General features: G+C 40.4%; 1 protein-coding gene across 1 annotated transcript; it reads left to right on the top strand.

Moving 5' to 3' along the window:
* Positions 1–1,184: 1,184 nt before the first annotated feature.
* gm2a (ganglioside GM2 activator) lies at positions 1,185–9,128 on the top strand. Its single transcript, XM_071457764.1, has 4 exons — positions 1,185–1,409; positions 1,812–1,964; positions 4,677–4,859; positions 6,120–9,128. The coding sequence occupies exons 1-4, from the start codon at positions 1,317–1,319 to the stop codon at positions 6,273–6,275; spliced, it is 585 nt and encodes a 194-aa protein (XP_071313865.1). The 5' UTR covers positions 1,185–1,316; the 3' UTR covers positions 6,276–9,128.
* The last annotated feature ends 12,214 nt before the right edge of the window (positions 9,129–21,342 follow it).

The raw sequence follows: 21,342 nt of genomic DNA, 5'->3' as shown, positions 1-21,342 counted from the left end.
GGAGGTGGAACATCCGCATCACAGATAGGATTGTGTGCCTGATATGGATATACATCACATTTGATAAGATCTGATTACTTTGCATATCCAAGTTTGCTTAATCAAGATCATACACACTACCAGTGCCCGCATGTTCAAGAAAACTTTCTTCCACAGTATCACTTGAATCAATTCTATAAAATGTGTGAAAAAAGGTGAATTAAAAGATGGTAACTGGTCAAGTAAAAGGAAATTGGTAGTTATGATAATTGGACTTTTATAAGATACTCTGCTGATCGTGTTTCATGAGTGGCAGGTCAGACTGATACTGATCCTCACTGGAGTCTTGACTTAAAACCTGAATGTGTTACAATGCAACTTCAATATTTAATATTAAAATGGCAACAAGGTTGTGGATTCAAACCTCCTGGCCTTTCTTTGTGGAGTCTGCATGTTCTTCTCCGTCTGTGGTACATATATATATGCTAACACCAGTCAGTCCAGCCCACCCCCACACCCCACTTCCCAATTGCTTTTAACAAACAGATAAAAAAGTCTATATGTCTACACACACACACACACACACACAGGCCACCTACACCTATACACATTTATACTAAAAAAAAAAAATGGAGAATGAATGAATGAAGAATGTCTCACAGTAATCAGCGTTGGAGGTACGGTGGAAAGAGGGACCAGGTGTTAATATGTCAAGCTTGGCGTTATGTTCCATATTTTGTAATATAGTTGGCTATTGTAAGCCAAATAGTCATTTTGTACACCAAAAAGGCATTGCACTAATATTTTATGGTGTCACAGTGTCAGATCCCCATTCATTGTTATGAAGCAAACTGGAGAGATTCTACCTGTTTACAGATCTTGACCAAACTGCTCGGGGGCACAGCAATATGAAAATGTGAAATCTTGCAAAGGGTTGAATTATCCTTTAAACGCACAATCCATGATTATACTATAGTGATTCATTCTCAAAGCATCTGATGAAAAGAAAAAAAACAAAAAAAAAACAGACAAAAATTATAAAGATTAAAGTCATCATGGAAGCTTATAGGAGGGCTTTATTTAAATGATTTAAATTATTTAATTTCTCAAATTGAAAATGAAAAAATGTAATTCCACGAAATAAATAAAATATAAGACAGTAGCGAACATGTGACATGTGAGTCGGCGGTCATGTGACCGACTGGGCCGGTGCGGTAGTAAACACGGAAGTAACCGATCCACCGCGGAGAGAAGCAGTCAGTCCTCGCTGGGTTTCGCCAACGGTGTTTTTAAGCTGCTCAGAACGGTGTCGGCAGTCTGCGCTGCGGGGGAACAGGATGGACCGGTCGGTGATGTTGGCGGTAACAGTGAGTCTGGTTGTAGCCGGTGTTGTCACCCAGGTGAGCTGCAGGAGAGTCACCAACGCAAAGGTGAGTCACAACCATGGGTCACAACATCAACGCAGTCTGTTCCCTGTGAATATGCATGCCCCCCTAACGGTGACGTGTGAACTCCTAACCACTGTTCACATTGCAAACTAAGCAGTAACAATAAAGTGTGAATATTTATCAATATAAAAGAACAATTAGAAACAAATTCAGTGTATAAAATGTTGTGCAGGAGAAAATTAAAAATCGTATCTCCACACTGTGTGGAAATGTTTGTGGTTTCAAGTCTGGAGGAGTTGATTTCTCACAGAGTAAGAAAATGAATCAATCTCTGTGTGGAAGTTTGTAAAAACACTGGTGAGCTGGTACAGATATATGACATGGTTTGTATTAAATGCACAAAAATGTGAAAATGCTGGTCTGTGTTGTGTTTGTTGCGTACAGGTTTTGGGTTTTGACTGGAAGAACTGCGGCCAGCCCGATGCTCCTGCTGTACTGAAAACTCTGGCCTTGTCTCCAGACCCCATCACCATCCCAGGAGACCTGACAGCCTCCGCCTCAGGAACCACATCTGTCGAACTCGCTGCTCCGCTGGCTGTGAGTACACCAACACCGCCCTTTATGTACAGGAGAGTGTACACACTTCCTTTGTTGTCGTTTTTTTTTTTTTAATGTCAGGACACATGTGAGTGCATCGGAGCGTAAAAATACTCCACACTTCAGCACATCAGTGTTGCGGCCTGTTTTTGCCGCTGGATCATAAACACAGTGCCACTTAAGACAAGTTCAACTGTCTCGTGCAATGTCCTGTTCTCTTTTCAGAGAACCCAGGCGTGTCTGAACCTGATGCTGATCCTGTTAGTTTCCTGTGAGCAGAACAGGGTGCGAACACTGTGATTAAAAGAAAATAGATAAATAAATGAGGAAAGGAAGAAAGAAAAATTTAGCTTTTGCAGTTTTTTCAGTGAATTTACTATCATGTGAAACTGAGGAACTCAGAAGCTGAGAAACTATTCAGTATTCCATAAAGTCACTGGGAGCTTGCAAAGCTGTGTTTTCGAAGTTCATGTCTTGAATTCAGAAATCTTTTGGGTTTTTTTTTGGTGCACGGTTAAAATCTGTTTTTATTTTCCACTCCGTCTGTTATTAAAAAAGATTTCTGACTTCAGTCCCAGAGAGACTGAGAGCAGCTCTTTTCTTCTCCCACCATGAACACTAAGACGCTAAGATGCTTCACCAGGTCCTGTGTGTTTTCCAATCGGGAAACAGAAGAAATAGGTTTACGAGCCAGTTTTTGACAGTAAGTCTGCATCATGTGTGAAACCAGCAGAAATAAGAAACTTAATGACTCAGCAGGCTGCGTACATGGCAGTAATTTGTCTTTGATCACACGAACGACATCAGAAAAAAAATGGAACTATGTAAACCTCACTTGAAATGAATCCTCTGAGCCTCCACTGCAGCACAAACCTGAGGTTCACAACACAAAGAAGAGGAGCGTAGGCACAGCAGTGATCATACTGATTGACTCAGATCAGAATTGGTGAAGGTCATGAAATCGTTTCACTTTCTCCTCAGTGCTGCCAGTTAACAGCCTCAGGTTTGAGCAGGCGCTGCTCTTGTGTTGTGGATATGAATCTCTGATATTTATTTTATGGTGTTTACTTTAGACCACAGAGCAGGAGGCAATGAGGGTTGCTTTAACTAGGTTAACAAGAGGAAAATATGACTGATAAACCAAGTTAGAGCTGCGCTCTGGATAACGCTGTAAGGCCCCATCAGCAGCCAGCAGTGTCAACAAACAGCACTGTGTCTGCAATTAGACCGGATCAGGCTGAGCTGCTGCTCAAACACATTTAACTGTGCTCAAAAGTGACAGTTTTACAGGGTTTGATTGTTGTGATCAGATTCATTCAACATGATGGTATCAATTAGAAAAACGAGACCTGGGTATTTTTAATACTGGGTAATGATTAAAAGCACATCATACATTTAAAGTATTTGGAGATGACTTGTGTACAGCGGTGGCTCAGCTCTGTGTGGTTTATCAGTGTCTAATGGAGGGTAAACGGTTTTATTTATTCTGATGTCACTTGTTACCGTGTGCACCTTCATGGAAAGCACAATGAGTTTGCCTATAATAAATGTGCTATACAAATAAAATAGTCTTGCATTGCCTTTAAAAGGGGAGAAGGTTTGCAAAAAGCTCATTTCAAGGGGTTGGAGGAGCAAAACGTTTTTCCCCCTGACGGTATGACTGGGTTAGAAAAAAAACTGTCCTCCCTATATTTTACATTTTCATTAATACCAACTGTTTTGCTGTTCACTTGAACATATAACAACTTTTATGAAAACAGCCTTTCTGGTAACTTGAAGGATGAAAGTGAAAATGCGTCAGTGGATTATTGTGTGAAGAGCGAGCGAGCTTCCCTCAGGCTCACAATGGTCATTAAGGCTTCAACAAACAAACTCTGTCTTCTTCTCAGAGGAATGAGTCTCTTTCTTAAATTTGATTTGATCAGTCAGTTTAGATGGAAAAGCTTTTGTTTTTTGTTTTTTTTCCTGCTGTTTGCAAGTGATATGAAGTTACACTGTTGTTTCCTCATCATCAGGACCTGCGGTGTAAAAGGTTATCAGGTCTCTAATCACTCAGTGGACCATGATATCGCCTTTCTCATGTGACTTTCTCAAAGCTCCGCTCCACATTTCCCCTTTTATTTTCACACTTTACTGTTTCATCTCTTACACATCTCTTTTTTTTTATGTTCCTGTTGTTCCACTTCTTTTATTGGACTTCAATGTTAAGTGCACCTTGTTTTTCATTCCTCTGTGTTTCCATCTTTTAGGTCACACAAGAGATACTCACCTTTTTCGCACCATAGATCAGATGTAATACAATTTTAAACTCATTTTAGCTTGGTATTTGAGGAATGCTGCACCGAGCATCTGTGTGTCGTTGGATTTTGGTCATCTGTTTTATCTGTATTTCCTTCTTTCATCCCACCATCTACTGTAGCCGGGATCTTTGAGACAGATTCGACAGATTCTGGGTGATGATTTCACGGGATCAGACTTGTAGTATCTCCTCCCATCACGTCATTTTATTTCTCATTTTTCAAAGGTAAATCTGAGGTAACAGGATCTGAAATCACTGCACAGATTTGTGAAACATCCTGTCTGTCATCTTTCCCCCCCTTTTTTTTCCCCCCTCTTTTTATTAATTTGAGCAGAGGTCGCAGGATTTTGGAAGAAGATCTCGTCAAAACGCTTTAAGATCCTCAGACTGTCTCTTTGTTGTCTCTTTATCAGGTGAATGTGACCCTGGAGAAGGAGGTGGCAGGTTTCTGGGTGAAGGTCCCCTGTGTGGAGGAGCTGGGCAGTTGCCACTATGAGGACGCTTGTGAAATTCTGAACCAGCTGATCCCTCCTGGTCAGGACTGTCCTGAACCACTGCACAGCTACGGACTGCCCTGCCGCTGCCCCTTCAAAGCTGTGAGTCTGCTTCGCTAACACCTCCCAACAGTAGATTGATATCTGACTGGTGACCCCTCAGGTTAATGTTAACACCTCTGAACTTTATTTTGTTTGTGTTTATTGTTAATTAGCAATTGTCACCATGATAACGCAGGAAACTGTGACTGTAAACATACAAAATGTTACCCCTGCTAAACATTAGCATGCTAACATTGTCCAGACCTGCTAGCGTGGCTGTGGGCTCTACATGCTAGCTGTCGTTTTCACTGTAGCAGCTGTGGCGACCAGCTGCCTGTCTGATGCGGCTTCTTTGAATATGTTGACCTGATCAGCTGGAGCAGAGGAACATTCACGGCTCTGTCGGTCTTTCGAACGTCAATAACACACACTTTATTTTCCATCAAATAACAGCCAGAACCCCCTAAGGACACACTGGTTTGTATAGATGTGCAAAAGTTAAAGTCAGACACATGACCACTAAGTCAGGGTCATTCAGGCCCTGTTCAGACCTGGTATAAACATCCGTCTCAGGTGATCCGATCACAGGTGGCCAGCTCTAAGTACAGGTGTGAATGCACACAGGACGCATTGAGGACGTATTTGAGATCCACATTCGGACTTGGTCTGGGCCACATGTGGCCAAATTCTTCTAGCAGTGTGAATGAAAATGTGCGTCCTGGCCACATTGAAGGACCATCTACTCTACTGACGTCTACTGTTTCAAATGGATAAAAACCGGATTTCACCCAACACCCCCACCGGACCTGTCTGTGGGATTGGCTAAAAACAACAGCTCATCTCTGTTTATTTGCATATGAAGCAGTGAAGTGAGATCCAATCGCAGGTGGTCACTCGTGACGCATGTGGAGACGCATTTTAAAGCCAGGTGTGAGATGTCATATTTAAAGCTGACCACTTGTGATCGGATCACTGAAGAGGCACATTAATACCAGGTCTGAACAGGACCTTAGATCAGTCACAATGCTGTACCACCATTTACTAGCTAACTGCCATCACAGTGTGCAGTCGCTACTAGATTTGGAAGACATATGCATAGTGTGGTCTGTAGCATGCATGAGAATTGGCTATAAAATCTTTTATGGAATATCAATGAACAAATGAGTCATTTTTGTGTCATGTCAAACCTGAAAAAGTCCCACATCCCAGAATCTGGTGCCAGGTTGGGAATTGGTAGAAAACGATAACTGACCCAGCTTGTATCAGTGATTTCCTTTCTGTATAAACAAAGTCTGACCTGAACCTCCTCTCTGTCCTCAGGGCTCGTACTCCCTCCCTCAGTCAGACTTCTACCTGCCCAACATGGATCTGCCCTACTGGCTGACCAATGGGAACTACCGGGTCCAGGGAGTCCTGGGCAGCCAGGGCAAAGAGCTGGGCTGCCTCAAAGTGGCTCTGTCTCTTCACTCGGACTAAACAACACCAGAAACAGTCAGGAGGTTTTGAGGGCTTGTGTTTATTTGCACGTACAAATGATTGAAAACTGGAAGATGAAATTAGAACTTGGACAAAGTCGTGAGACTGATAAACCTCAGAGGGATGTGAGAGCAACAAGATGACAGACATGTTAAACATTAACTTGCAGGCGAAACTAATAACAGACCAAACAGCACATTTCATTTTAACAGAGTCGTTTAAAGATCAAAACAAATGTGGAACAATACATGAACTCCTGTCTCTGCACACACACAAAAACTTAGTATGACGATTGCTTTGCATGAAAATGAAGCTTTTCCTTGTCTGTTAAAATCCATCTGAGCCACCGAGCATTTTTTTATTTACAATGACTGCTTCATTTTATCTGCTACAGACAGTCCTGCTGCTGTTTTAAATAATGAGATAATAAGTGGCAAAGATGTTTCAAGAGCTGAGATTTTATTTTAATTTTATTTACTCATAGTTTTGAGTTAAAGAGCAAAAACAATCCCTTTTTTCAGACATCTGACTGTAATCTCAAAATAGTTCTTTGCATGATCCTCAGCATCTTTTCCTTTAAGTTAAACACATATTTAAATCAAAATCATAAGGGATTTTAACAAAATCCCTTCTTTATTTTCCAAATATGGCAGAGTGTATTTATAGTGCGTTCAGGAAGTGTTCAGACCCCTTTCAGGTTTCCATGTTTTATGTACAGTCTTACGCCACAGAAATCTTTATGCATTGTGAGAAAGGTGTGTGCCTTTCCAAATAATGTCCAATCAGCTGATACAATCACAGGTGGACTCCAGTCCATGCATAGAAACATCTCAAAGAGGATCAAGAGAAATGGAGGAACCTGAGCAGAATTTCAAGTGCCAGAGCAAAGTGTCTGAACATTATTTTAGCTTTTCCTATTTAAATGCACATTATTGACTAAAATTCTTCATCTGGTTAAAATATACAGTTGAAAATGACCAAGGTATAAAACTTGTATGTTAAAAATATGACTTAAAACTGGATAAAAGTCAGTTTTCAGCTTCAACCACAACACTGACATATGGAGAAGGGGGATATGACGTTGACCCATTGACTGCCGACCAAATGTGGTTTGAGAATTGATGGAAACATTTGGGATAATGTAAGAACACGACTCAAAACCATATAAAATAGGTCTAGGTATTTTCAGACATTTTGATGTGGAAAAGTGACACATCATAACTTTAATGCGTTTGCAAAAATGCCCACAATTCTGTTGTGACATAAAATGTTAAAAGAGTGATGGTCTGAATACTTCTGAATGCACTGTATACATAATGTACATATGAACACTTGCCACTTGATTTGCAGAGTTTTGGATTAAGCATTATCTAGATAAATGTGAAGCAATCAACAAGAAGCTGAAGAGGAAACTGATCCTGTCACCAGCAGCACATCACTCTGAACACAGAGAGAGAGAGAGTATGTGAGAGTGAGTGAGTGTGTCTCTGCTCTGCCTCACAAAGATTTATAAGATAATTTTTGATGATTAGAATTAAAAAAAAGTAAACAGAAATGATCAAGAAAATGAAAGTGACAATAATAGAAAGGACAAGTGGAGAATAAGTTCAGTCTGTGCACTAAGAATCAAAGGGACAAAAAAAGAAAAGAACAGGCAGCTGTTCACATCTGCAGCCGGTTTGATGAATCTGTGCACAAACGTGTTAAATATGTTGACACTGAATCGTTCCCCCTTCTTAATGTTTCTGAACACTGAGTTAGTTCCAGGAAATTCGTTTTTCTGCTGTTTCTGTGGATTCGTCATTATACAGCATGAAACATATGCATTTTATTTTAAAAAACATAAAAGAAATTGTACATTGTCATATAACATACATCCCATAAAATTCAGCTTATCTGTGAAACAGAAAAACCAAGGTATTTATATGTAAGGATTTTAAATTAGTGCCCTCTAGTGGACCTAAAAAGCCACAGCTGTCAGATCCACACGATGCCTGTTAAAAATGGTTTGATATTTTTTCCTTTGTTGAGTTTGATTCTTTTATAGTGAAAATTAATGGAGTTTCTAGTCTTTTTTTTTTTTTTGACTGCAGTAACATGAGCAGGACTAACATGAGAAGATGAGATATTACAGAACCACCAGGAGAGGGTGGGGCTCTCCATGTGCCTTGCTGCTGCATTGCATTCTGGTCTATTCTTCATCCACAGAAATGATAAATAATAATAAACCTGAATAAACCTGAAGAAGCTCCTCACGTCAGACAAACGTACGAGTCAGATCAGAGTCGAAGGCTTTGAATTTAGTGGTTTCTCTTTTTTTTTATCATTTGGTTTCTTTCCATTTAATCTAATGTAGCATCTGGTAACAGTTCTGTCTTTTTTGTGATGAAATGCTCTTTAATTTTTTAAAATAATGATGATAATAATAATGATAATAATGACAACACCCTTTGTACATCATTTTACATTCTTTTGCATTGTTTTAAGAAAAGTGCTTTTGGTTTGATCATTTCATCTGTAACATTTATTTTCTTTTTTCTATTTTTAATGGGGAGAGGTTTTTCACTATTGAGTGGAGGCTCTGCTGGGAAGTATGATACTTTGATGAATTTGATTTTTTATTTTTTATTTTTTTTTTTACTCATTAGATCTTTAGGAAAAAATTACTTCATAGAATCTACAAGTTGCAATTAAGTGAACAAGAGACGAAACTAAATCATTAAACACAAAGAGAGAGAGCTGAGCAGTTTGATCTTAGTTTAATTAGTTATTTTAATTTGCCATGAAGAATTAATTTGTTTTCTACTGAGCTGATGAGAAATGATTATAAAGTCATGCTTGTGATTCATTTCATACTGTGTACATTTTTGAAAAAAAAAAAAAAAAACTTTATTCCTTAAATTGTGTGTTTTTTTTTTTATTTGTAACTGACCTCACACAACATGTGAACTCACTCAAATTCACACACTAATGACACATGATTATATCAGTCATAATGCTCTGCAAAAACACTTGTGGCCATTATTCATTATTCCTGCAACTTGCCTGGTTAGAGGAGGCGAACAACTGCAAGTCCTCATCATTAAAACTAAACAGTTCTCACATGAAGCCAGAGAAGATTCTGCCTTGGTAAGAAAAAAATGTATTTAGTCAAGTTCAGTGAATAGAACTGATTTTATGCATTAAAGATGGTAAATAGATTACAGACATTTAAAATAGAGACATTCTACATGAATAGCCTACTTTCTTTTGAGAAATCAGATAAAATATGTTGTCAGAATTATTTACCATCAAGGCCTGATCATGAACAGTCTGTCTACTGTTCGTCAATTCTGTAATTCTCAATATGTAACCAAGGGAGCTCTAATGATCATTATCGATGTGATGTTCGTATAAGCGGAACAGCCTTAATCACAGTGAAGCTGCAGTTTCATGTTTTTACCACAAGGCGGCATCATATCATCTGAAATCAGTTTACACTGAACCGTTGGCTGTGATAAGTAACAGCGCAGCTACCTCTGCTACTGCTGCTGCCAGAACTATCACTACATGAAACCAGTGTAAACCATGAGAGCAGCATCAGACCTAACTACACAAAAGCTCTACAGTATAAAAGTTTTATTCCTTTGGGATTTATTAAACTTCTGTAACAACAATAAACCAAATACAAAGAAAAAAAACCCAAAAAATAACTAACAACTGACAAAGACACTTGAGTGTAAAATCAGAGTTTGGGTGGTCGCAGCAGTGAATGCTCACAGGAAGCTGCAAAGAAAACAGAAAACAAAAGGAGGAAAGAGAAGAATTACACATGAAGGAGTAAACACATCAAACATGAAGTGACTGAACGGCAGAACCAAGTGGACACTGATTCTGCTTCAATCATTCTGCCACTGAACAAGTGCAGTGTGTGTGTGTGACCACTTATTTCAACACCGATGACTTGAGTAGTTCTACCTCTGTGTCAAACATGAATGACAGAATCCTGATCTGCAAAAAAAAGAAGAAGAAAAAAAAAAGGTTTAATCAGAAACAGAACCGATACAGAAGCAATAAACACAGTTGGCTCGTGTGTTTTCAGCTGCATGTGTCTCCCTGACTTTGAAGCCGGTGGGATGCTGATGAAAATCAGCTTTCAGAGTCTGGAAACATTCATTAAGTGGATCTGGTTCCTTGTGGTTTCACCAGAGATGAAAGCGCGACTGCGAGTTCAGATCACACAGATCAAGAGCGGAGACTGAACTGCTGATCACTTATGTCCTGCCTCTTAAAAACTAATGACCATGACCTTTTTTTCTATAACATCGATATTAGTGCTTGAACCAGCAGCTGCACAGCATGTGGCTTTCATTTGGACACCATGTCCTGTATGACTACTGTGAATGTGAAATCTATTTCTGCATGAAAATATGCATATATTTATGTGAGGCACACATTATGCAAAAAATGAAACACACTGTGACCGTGAGGGGAGGGGCTCTGTGTCACCACCACCTGTGATCTGACTACAACATCTTTTTTTAATATCCGTTCCCCTCTGTTCGCTCTGCTGCCATTTCAACAAAACCAAGTGATGTTTTTAGAGACTTGTTCGTACTGCAGTCCTCACAGATGATGGTTGGATTGAGGTTAAACATACAGGTTGGGTTTGAGGTTTGACTGATCACCAGAAGTCAGACTTTGAGCTTTTCTGATGAAACTAATTTATTATTTACATGCGGCACGGCTGATGTGCCTGACATGATGAGGCCTCGGGTATCTGCAACCTGTTGGATGTTTCTCTGAAATGTTGAAAAGTTGTCTTGTTTTCTCCAAAACACTGGAGATGACAATTAATCAGACTCGAATTGTCTAGCACTCCGACCATCAAGGCAAAAAGCTTCAGAAAAACTACTTGTGAAAAACGGACTTGGGCCAGAGGACCCGAGGAGTCCTACTGGTTCACAAGCATGTGTTCATTACTGTGTGAGAAGGGTGTAACATAATCTTGATCTCATGATGTTTCGTTTGAGACATGCCAGACAGTGTGATGAACGCCCGCTGATGCAAGGACAAACACATCACAGACACAAAGCAGAGGCAAGAAAAATCTCCAGTGCTAACTGCTAAATGCTAACTGCTGCTATAATGCCGTGTTTTTACATTTTTATTTCTCCACTCGTTCAATAAACCAGATAAACATGTAAATTAGACTTGTTGTGTATCTGAAGAACGGAGCACAGGAACACACTTGGTGTTTAATCAGTCAAACCCAAAGGGAATTTCCTCCCAATTACTGGCTGCATGTGTGTGGTTCAAATTTCCATCAAAGCACCTTAAAATGTGTGTGTGTGTGTGTGTTGAGAGACAGATGCTGACCACTTGTTCCTTCAGACAGGAAGAACACTGCTTTGTTAGCTGCGGCATTTTAAGAAACGAGAGGTTAATGTGGTTTCACTTAAAGAGCAACCACAACACCTGCCCACCAGACACACATCTGCATATCGAATAATACACTTTATCGGTTTAATTTCTCATGCTTGCAGTGTCTGATTTTGGCAAATAGGGGACAGAAAAAAAAAGTCACGTCTGAAAGAAACAGATCAACATGTTGGAAACATCCTCACTGTGTTTTCGCTAGCATTTCAATGTGACCTCAACTGGAAATAAGATCAAAGTAAGTATTTTTAGTAGATAGCCTTTTGGACGTTTTGAAATTAGGAAATGAATTGAAGTGGAATGTGCAGAAATGAGCAGAATGTGCTGCTGACGCTGTAAGACTTTAAACTGCTTTCTTTCCTCCGCTCTGAGTTAAGTTTATCAAGATCCAGTAGAATTAAATCATAACAGAGACTCACAGCATCTGTGTGGACTAAGAGATGATACCAACCTGAACGGTGGACCAGACTGACAGAGAAGAAATGATCATTTCTATTATTTTCATACAACTTAGTTCCAACTAGTTCTTAGCTCTTGAGTGAAGTAACTCAGGTGAGCACCAGGTGGACAATTGTTGCTGAGGTTTCAGTCACCACCTGGTTCACACTGCTGCAAATCGGGAGAACCAAAATAGTATTTGTTGAATCAGATTATGTCCAAACATTAAATTCCAAGGTACAAATAAGCTGGAATCTGGCAGATCAGCGGCGTTTATAATGTCTGTGTGAATGAGACCTGTCAGCGCACTGCACACTGGCGCTCAGCAGACCAGAGGAGACGTGAAGGAGACACGCAGGCGATCTTATGTAAGCTGTGACACAATTCAGGGACCACATCCTTCGGAGGCTGCAACTGAAGACTGATTGTGTCACAGCGGCACACCTAGGCTGTCCTATTTCAAAGGGTTCTTAAAATTTGGTTTTCTTTTCCTGGGCAACGGAAGCTCCAACAGGTGGCTCCTTCATGGCCCAGCCTTAAGTATCTATGGATGAACGCTAATGTTAGCTAGTTTGCAACTTTAGCCTTACAGGTTTTTTTTTTATTGTAGTTTTTGTGAAAGGTGTGGGATGGGGCGGTGATGAGGGTGAGGGGGCTGTAGGCAGGCTGGCAGAATAATGGCGAAGATGCGCACACAGACAGGAGTCCGCAGAGCAGGGCAGACAGATGAATTGAACAAACAGGAGTCCACTGAGCTGAGCAGGCAAACAAAATCCAAACTGGCAAGAGAGACAGGAGCTGAGCACGGCAGGATAGCAGGAGTATGAATCTCAAGCACAGGAATAACTGGATTACAAAAAATGGAAAAAAAAAAAAAAAAGACAAACTGAGCTTGGCCGTAGTGTTAGTACCACACAAAGAGACAGATCGAATGGTGAGTTGAACCGGTCCTTTATACCACAGTTATTTGTGGAGTAGATTGCATGATGAGAAGCAGACACAAACACACACACACACACACACACGCACACACAAATACAGACACAGAACAAAATGGGGGCAAACAAACACATGAAAGAGGGGTAAACAGCAGAGCACAAGAGGGAAAGGAGAGGACCACCAAATCCTAACACTAACTGGATGATGAGTACACAACAAAGCACTTTACAATGTATCCATTGAAAACAGTGAAAACTAATTTATTTAATGTTTATTTGTATAGGGAGAAGTATGTAGAACCTCACTCACTCACACACACACACACACACACACACACACACACACACACACCAGGAACAGATTCAAGGCATTGCTCAAGGACACACCCCCTTGACTCAAAGCAGGCATAAAACCTACAAGCAATGTGATTAATGGATGAGCTGCTGCTCTACCGCTCGGGCTCCACAAAACTATTTTTATATTCAAATCAGTTTATAATGTTATTCCCTCATTCCAACACTGAAAACAGGCCCTGATCTGAGAAATTCTCCTGTAAATCTAATAACAACACAATCATCAAGATCACAAGACGAAAACTTGAAGAGTAGTAAATGTAATTTTCTTTTGAAATGCCATGTAATGAAATATCACACTGTCTGTGCACAGAAGCTTCCTCACTGTGTTTTCTGCAGCAGCAAATTTAAATCCAAGTCCATCACTTTTCTCTTCTTCAGCTCCTTTTTCAGATTTGGACCTTGAGAATTGAATTAACCTTTACTGTATTTGAGTTCACTGATGCTGTCAGAGTGTGACCGAGATTAAACCGGTTTTATCTAAATGCTTCTCTCTCAGCTCTTTGTGCAATTTATTAAGATATAGTAGAATTAAATTATAACAGGGAGAAAGGGAAGATGAGCCAGATTTATGGAGAAGATCAATGCTGTTATTTTTTATATGGTGACTAACATTTTATTCTAATTCATTTCACTGCATGACTCTAACTCTATTATAGTTTCAGATTCTATTTGTGAAAGTCATCTGATAATAATAATAAGGATAAGGACATTGTGAGGACCCTGAACCAGCATTTGCACATAATGAAGATGCAGTTTTGTTCTGTGTTTTCCATGGATAAAGTTTTTGTTTAGTTTGCATAGCAAATATTGTCAACTGGCAGATTGCTATCAAATGTCTTACAGTGTATAAGTATCACACGTTGGGTTTTGGGTTTTTGTTCTCTGTCTAAGGATCCAACCTCCCTTGGCTCTGTGAAGTGAAGCTGTCGTGGACTGCAAAGGCAGAACCAAAATGAAGTGGCCTGCCCTGCAAATTTTCACCAGCTGTGCCCACCCTTACTGATGCGTCACAAAGCACGGCTCCTGCGCAATGAATCTTGGGATAGATTGGGCCACACAGGAACCACCTGTTGGAGCCTTTGCTACCCAGGAAAAGAAGTACACATTCCTTGGCCATGTTTGAAGGAGCCTTCATTGAACAGCTTAGTCATGCCACTGTGATGCGATCAGAATCCGAAGGATGTGGCCTCTGAATTGAGACACAGCTACTGTGTGCTGTGAAGGAGACAGGTCTGAAAATTTACTCATTGAGCAGTTGAAGCAGTGGTTGTGATGCAAAGCACACAGAGGCTGTTAAGGTCCTTTGAAACCACTTTGTTCCCAAGTGCAAGTCCCCCCTCAGCTTAGAAACCATAAAAAAAAGCTGCATCAAGAATCGTCACACTTTTAAGTTTTATTCAGTGTCACAGTAATCCAGTGATAGTTGTCTGTACATCCATGGGTAAACTGCAAACAGGAGCAGGTAATAGTTAATTTGGTGTCTCAAAGCATTATGGGAACTATAGTTACAAAACTGAGAGCGCAGTTATCTACCAAATAAAAGCCAAACAAAGAATAAAACAGGAGTGGCATCACTATGGCATGTTCAAAAGACAGGGGTGGGTGATCAGTCCTGACCTGACCCCAGTCTCAAGCCTTCAGTCTCAACAGTGACTGAGCCAAAAGGAACAATTCTTAATTTGGTTTTTGCCTGTTTTGCCATTTTGCCTGTTAAAGGTCCCATATAGTATAAAGGTAGAAGTCCATGTCTTTTTTAATTATAAAGCAGGTCTAGGTTCTATATTAATATTGTGAAAGTATCAAAGTGATCAGCCAACAGAGAAATGCACACAGCCTGTATTCAGAAACTGAGCCTTAAAACAAGCAAGGACTTTTGTAACTTTGTGATGTCACTACAAAGCAGTCACCGCCCTTAGCCATGCCCCAAGCCCCGCCCACCTGGACCCAACATCCAACCTTGCAGGATTTGGTTTCTCAAAGTGTTTACCTGAAATCAGCTGTGTTTTTATTCAATCACTGAGAAAACAGTGAGCCAATCGGAAGAGAGGCTCAAAACTCACAAATGGATGTTCTTATGGATATCAACACTTCAAATAAAACACTGGAGCAGTGTAAAAAAGACCTAGATTATATGGTGATATTTGAGGAGACAAAAAAAAAAAAACAAAAACACACACTGGAGAAAAAGGAGATAGGTGATATTTGAGGAGAAAAAAAAAACACTGCCAATCTAAAGGTGCAAACACAACTGTCTCTGTCCTCTGACCAGCTCCAATATGTCTGAATGTCTGACCACTGAGGTTTTTACTGTTATTGCAGGTTGTGGCAGGATCTCCAGAGAAAAACCAGGACCTTAATTCCTGGTGTTCAATCCTGACACAGTTATATACACACACTGTTCCTGATGCAGAGATATTCTACTGACACACATCGGAACATTCACAGATGTCCATGTGCGCTGTGATATTTATTGAATGTGAAAGCTAAGTTGTGTGTGTTTGTTTGGGTGTGTGTTTGTGTATGTGTGCGGTGGAGGTCAGTGGGTCAAGATGACGCGGAGGAAGATCCACAATCACAGGAAGAAACAATTAACCCAGCAGACATATGTGAACTAAACACTAAAACACACACACAAGTGTTCTGACGCTGATGTTTCCTCTGTTTGCAGCTCAGTGCGTCGCCTTTATTTTATCAGCCCAATGATATAACAATTAAATAATACATACACGGTGTATATCCTCACGTCACCTTGCACATATCTTTTAAAAGTGACTTGATATGCTGATCTAAAAATTAGGATAAGTCAAATTCACCCGCTTCACTGTTCAGCACCAGTTGCTGTGGTGGTTCTTCATCCAGTTGTAATTCTGTTTATTCCAGCAAACAAACAGGAAACGTGAAGTGCATCATAACCTCCTCCACAGGAAAAACACCTGAGACCTGAGATTAATTTCATGAATGAGAGGAAACAAACAAGATTGTATATGAGAAACATCTGCGCTAATTTAAGATGGTGGTAAAGCTACAGAGAGGAGCAGTCAACCTGAGGTGAGCAAGGCTGAAGGATCCAACTGATTAGATTTGCTCTGTATGCGATGAGAGAGTTGCAGGATTAACTTTATTCTCACCTCTCCTCTCTTCTCCTCTGTGGGACATCCTGTTTCTGGCCCTCCACCATCAGACTGTTTCCTGCAACAGGAAGCTTGTTCCCAGATGCGGGAGAGGAGGCGAGGGAGGAGGAGAGGAGGCAGGATGGAGAGGAGGAGGAGGAGGAGAAAAGAGGAGTCTGCAGAAATGTTTAAGGAGAAGAAAGAAGGGTGGAGACGTGAAGGAGCTAGGCAAAGGGGAGGCGAGGAGGAGAAGGAGGAGGAGGGAGGTCAGAGGTCGACACGTAAACAAACAAATCAGCAGTTCAGTGGGACAATAGAAGTGGAGGTGAACGGGTTCAGCTTGGCCACTGATTGGATGTCAACAGACCCGTGTCATCACCTGTTGTCATGTGGGATTAACCAATAGGACAATGGCTCTGACAGACAGAACTGAAGGTTAACTATGGTCCATTTTAGTTATAGTTTTATATTTATACCTTTCATTAACTTTTGACAAAGTCCTTATTCTAATGTTTATTTATTAATACAAACTTCTGGGTATAATTGGGTGTAATATCGTAATAGCTTCAAATGGTTTGTAGATGCAACTGTTAAAACCAAGGGCTTTAAAACCTCAAAAAAGTCCCTGACAGACCGGACCATCTCATTTCACACCGCCACACCTTCGTGAGCAACATTCCCTGAAGGATGTGGCCCCTGAATTGGGACACAGCTTGCATTTGGTCAGCAGTAAACATGCTGGCAGATTAGCTCACTACCTTTTAAAGGCTCAACTTATTCTTTACTTTATTTTTCTTTTTGTCAATGAATCTCATGTAAAGACCAAAACCAACAGTGTCGGTCCATCCCTCAGTACTTCCTGTCTTCCCTCCTCTGTCTGTGGGACTCAGCTCCAAGCACATTCGTTTCTACTGAAGATGTTAATCTTTACATCAGGGTTCATTTATATTTTATTGTAACAGCTGTCCGCTGTAGTGTTTTTCAAACATCACTCAAACAGGAGGGAACTGTGCTTTTGTTGTGGAGAGCTTTCAGCGGCCAGTGTGTGTATGTGTGTGTGTGTGTGTAGGAGTCACTAAAGAATGAGATGTAGGAGGCTTTGGATACACAGACAATACATAATAGGCACGGTGAAAAATACAGAATACCTCCAAACATATCCTTTTAATTACAGATAAGTGAAGAGAGTGATGGAGGGAAATGTAAGTTTATGTTGACTGTGACAAAGTCAGCTGTTAATTCTGTAAATTAGATTTGATGAAAACATTCATTCAGGTCACACACAACAAAACTAATGTAGAAAATGAATGGAATCACACACACACACACACACACACACACACACACACACACACACACATTGCATCCTCTCACTGGAGAGTGTGGTATTTGTCTTCTTCCACTCTGATCCTTATCTGGCAACATGTGGGTCAGCAGATCAGCTACATCCTGCTTTTAACACACACACACACACACACACACACACACACACACACACACACACACACACACACACACACACACACACACACACACGCACACACACAGTCTGTTGGTGGAGGGGTTTTTAGCTGCTTTCAGGCTTCAGGCCAAACAAAAGGTGAATTTTCTGTCAACTGCACCACTAATGGCTGCTAATGGGGTCAAATACAATCACTCACACACAAACACAAACACACACACACACACACACACACACACTCACCTTTATAACTAGTTGATAACTAGTTGAATCTTAGTAATTGCGTCAACCTGGGATGTAAAAAAACAAAAGAATCTCAGAGCAACTGAGCTGTTTCAAAGTCTTTAAATCTGTGGAGAAGCAGTTTCATGGAGGCTCAGCAGATGAAGAAACGTGTCTTCAGATCTATAACTATGTATGTGATGTAAATGAACGTTGAGCACGTAGGCTGTGTGTTTATACTTTGTAGCCGTTGTAGACAATGAAAACCGAACCAAAATGAGACGGTCTGGCCTACGGAGGATTTTCACTTTGCGTCACCAGCTGTTCCAACCCTAACTGTTGCCTTGCAGAGCATGGCACCTGTTGCCTAGTAACCTTGACAACATGTAACTTTCTTTTCACAAAAACTTGAGGTTTTAAGGCCCTTGGTTTTACCAGTTGTACTGTTAGCTGTTGAACTGAGCTGAAACCCAATACTTAAAGTTAAAAGTGTAATCCTCTGTTCTCTCTCGGTGTTGTTTGCTTTCATTACCGGCGTGCAATGAATCTTGGGATAGGTTGGGCCACAGAGGATCTACCTGTTGGAACCTCCAGGAAAAGACGGAGCCTTAGAAATAGGACATCTTAGCTGTGACGCAGTCAGTCTTCAAATGCAGCCCCTGAACTGGGATACAGCCTTTGTGTCTATGTGCGTTGCTCCTGACAGGCTACACACACACACATACATACACTTCGCATACATACACAACTTCAGCCTCTGCATGAAAGTTATCAGAGGACTCAGATGAGTGTGTGTATGTGTGTGTGTGTGTGTGTGTGTCTGTGTGTGTGTGAGATAAACCAGCATGCTGTGATCTGTCATCTTGCTTATCTAGCCATGCTTCGGGAGAGAGGGGTGAAGAGCATTTACTCACAGGTTACACTGTGAAAAATATTTACCTAAATCACCACAGCTGTTGCAGATGTTCTTCATTCAGTGGTTTGGTTTTTATTCCTTCCTGTTGAAAACTGTCCAATCAGAGGCACAGTGACGTCTCATCCAGACGTTTCCAGCTGCTGAAGAAAAAAAAACAATATTTTCTCAGATTGAAAATGAATGAAAACAAATGACAAAACAGTGAAAGGGTTAAAGTTTAAAAGCTTTAACTGAGTCCTGAAGTTTCACTACACACAGGAAGACTGATGGTCTGGAACGGCTTGACCACACACACACACACACACACACACACACACACACACACACACACACACACACACACACACATACGCACACACACACGCACACACTCATACAGGTGGTAAATGAATTGGAAGCAGACGTTTGCATGTGTGTGTCTGCAAAAGCATTTTTCTTATATAACTTACTGAACGCACACACACACACACACACACACACACACAAAGAGTGCCAACTGATTGGCTGCAGACAGGAGGTTGATGGTGTTTGTTTTGCTGATAATCTAATCTGATTGGCTGACCTCTGCTCTGCCTGGATCAGGTTTGTGTCGCCCTAACAGACGAGCGCAGACAGCACGTGAAGTTAAAGGTCATTTTGAAATATTTCTGTAGGATTTAGTTTGTTTTCTATTTTCATGTATAATTGTTGTGTTGTTTTTGCAGCTTTTCTCGGTACTGGTTTCTTTTGGCCACCAAAACAACAATCTGTTGCCTTTACAATGGTTTTATTTTACTCATAAGTTAACTGAATTCAAACTGAACAATGATGACACCAGATCACAGGACTGCTTCACTGCGAAGATGGGATGACTGGTTTCTAGTACTCCTGGAATGAACTGAAACACAAACTCTCATTCACTCTAACTTAAAAAGTCCAGTGTTTTAATAACCACATCTGGAAAAGTGCTTTTTCTAACTGAACTTTTTCTTTGTGATGATTTCATACATTTACAATGCACTGATAAACAGTGTATTTTGTCAGATGGTGTAAAGGCTTTGTGCATCTCTGGTGGAACAATGAAACCAATTTAAATGTTATTCACAGAAGCTCCAGGACAAAGTTTTCTCATCTTTTCAGTTAAGTAGTTTGAAACGGCAAATATGAAGGAAATGAAATAGTGACTGCATTAAGCTTTCTGTTAACATAATGAAGGAATGTTAATTTACTCATAGCAAGTTGTAAAACTGTTTTTGCAACTTGCTATATGTCACTTCATTGTATTTTACTGAATCAGTTTTCTGTGACATTGTCCCTTGCCTCACTGTTTGCTTTTTGGCTGCTTCATTGGATTTTTCCTTTAAATTTTTTAGCGTATTACCTATTGCTGTTGATTCACATTTCATCACTTTATAGATGATACATGGCTCACTGTAATGCAGTTGTCTGCAATTAGGCTTTGAGTTTTGCTTTGATCACAAATAAGTGACACTGAGTCCTGTATTTCCTCTTTTATATATTAATGAGACACCCCACCCCCCCTCGCCACCAAACCCCAAGGTGAGACGAAAGTGATACTCTTGAACGTTCTTCAGCCTGATTCTCTCTCAGCCTGCAGGATATTCTGGGGACCAAATGAAAAATAAGCTCTTAGCATGCTGGGAAAACATTTAGCTTTTGTCAGTGGATCTGCAGCTGTGAGCGCCAACTGGTTTCTAAACAGAGACTGAAATACTGTCCGCTGTACTGTATCACAGTGTATGTTTCACACACCTCTGTCATGTCTACTGAGTGAATCACAGCCCAGATTAAAGCTCAGAACAATATCTTACAGTTTCACTCAAGTATGAAACTTCTTATGTACAAGACTCTTTTTTAAATTCAAATCTTTAATGCAATTAACTTTTAAATCCACACGAGTCAGGATTTAATTTGATACCTGATTCAAAACTCAGATCTTTTCACTAATGAACAAACATTCAACTGCAAAGAAATGACTGAAATTAGCTCCTGTCGTGATTTACTGGAAATGTTTTGACCTCTGTGGCCTGTGGTTGAAGATGAAGGCTCTGACTCCTCATAATTATATTTGGGAAAAAAAGTGTGTGGAATGTGGGTTTTGTCGCATTGAGGACAGGCTGCTGAATTTTGAGCATTCATGTCATAGCTGGTTGAATCTTCAAGGACTGTTTTCCCTCCTGGGAACAACAATATCATCTTCTTCATT

The sequence above is a fragment of the Trachinotus anak genome, unplaced genomic scaffold (genome assembly GCF_046630095.1).
Source record: "Trachinotus anak isolate AG129_WGS33_773 ecotype Australia unplaced genomic scaffold, CSIRO_AGI_Tana_v1 ptg000021l, whole genome shotgun sequence".
NCBI classification, from domain to species: Eukaryota; Metazoa; Chordata; class Actinopteri; order Carangiformes; family Carangidae; genus Trachinotus; species Trachinotus anak.
Note: the sequence above shows the minus strand (reverse complement) of the source record. Positions and strands in the feature narration are given on the sequence as shown.

Bases quoted from the DNA above. Each gene is read 5' to 3' on its own strand.
- gm2a (XM_071457764.1), top strand. From the start codon at position 1,317: ATGGACCGGTCGGTGATGTTGGCGGTAACAGTGAGTCTGGTTGTAGCC. The intron at 1,410-1,811 runs GTGAGTCACAAC...TGTTGCGTACAG, and splicing joins GGAGAGTCACCAACGCAAAG to GTTTTGGGTTTTGACTGGAA. The intron at 4,860-6,119 runs GTGAGTCTGCTT...CTCTGTCCTCAG, and splicing joins GCCGCTGCCCCTTCAAAGCT to GGCTCGTACTCCCTCCCTCA.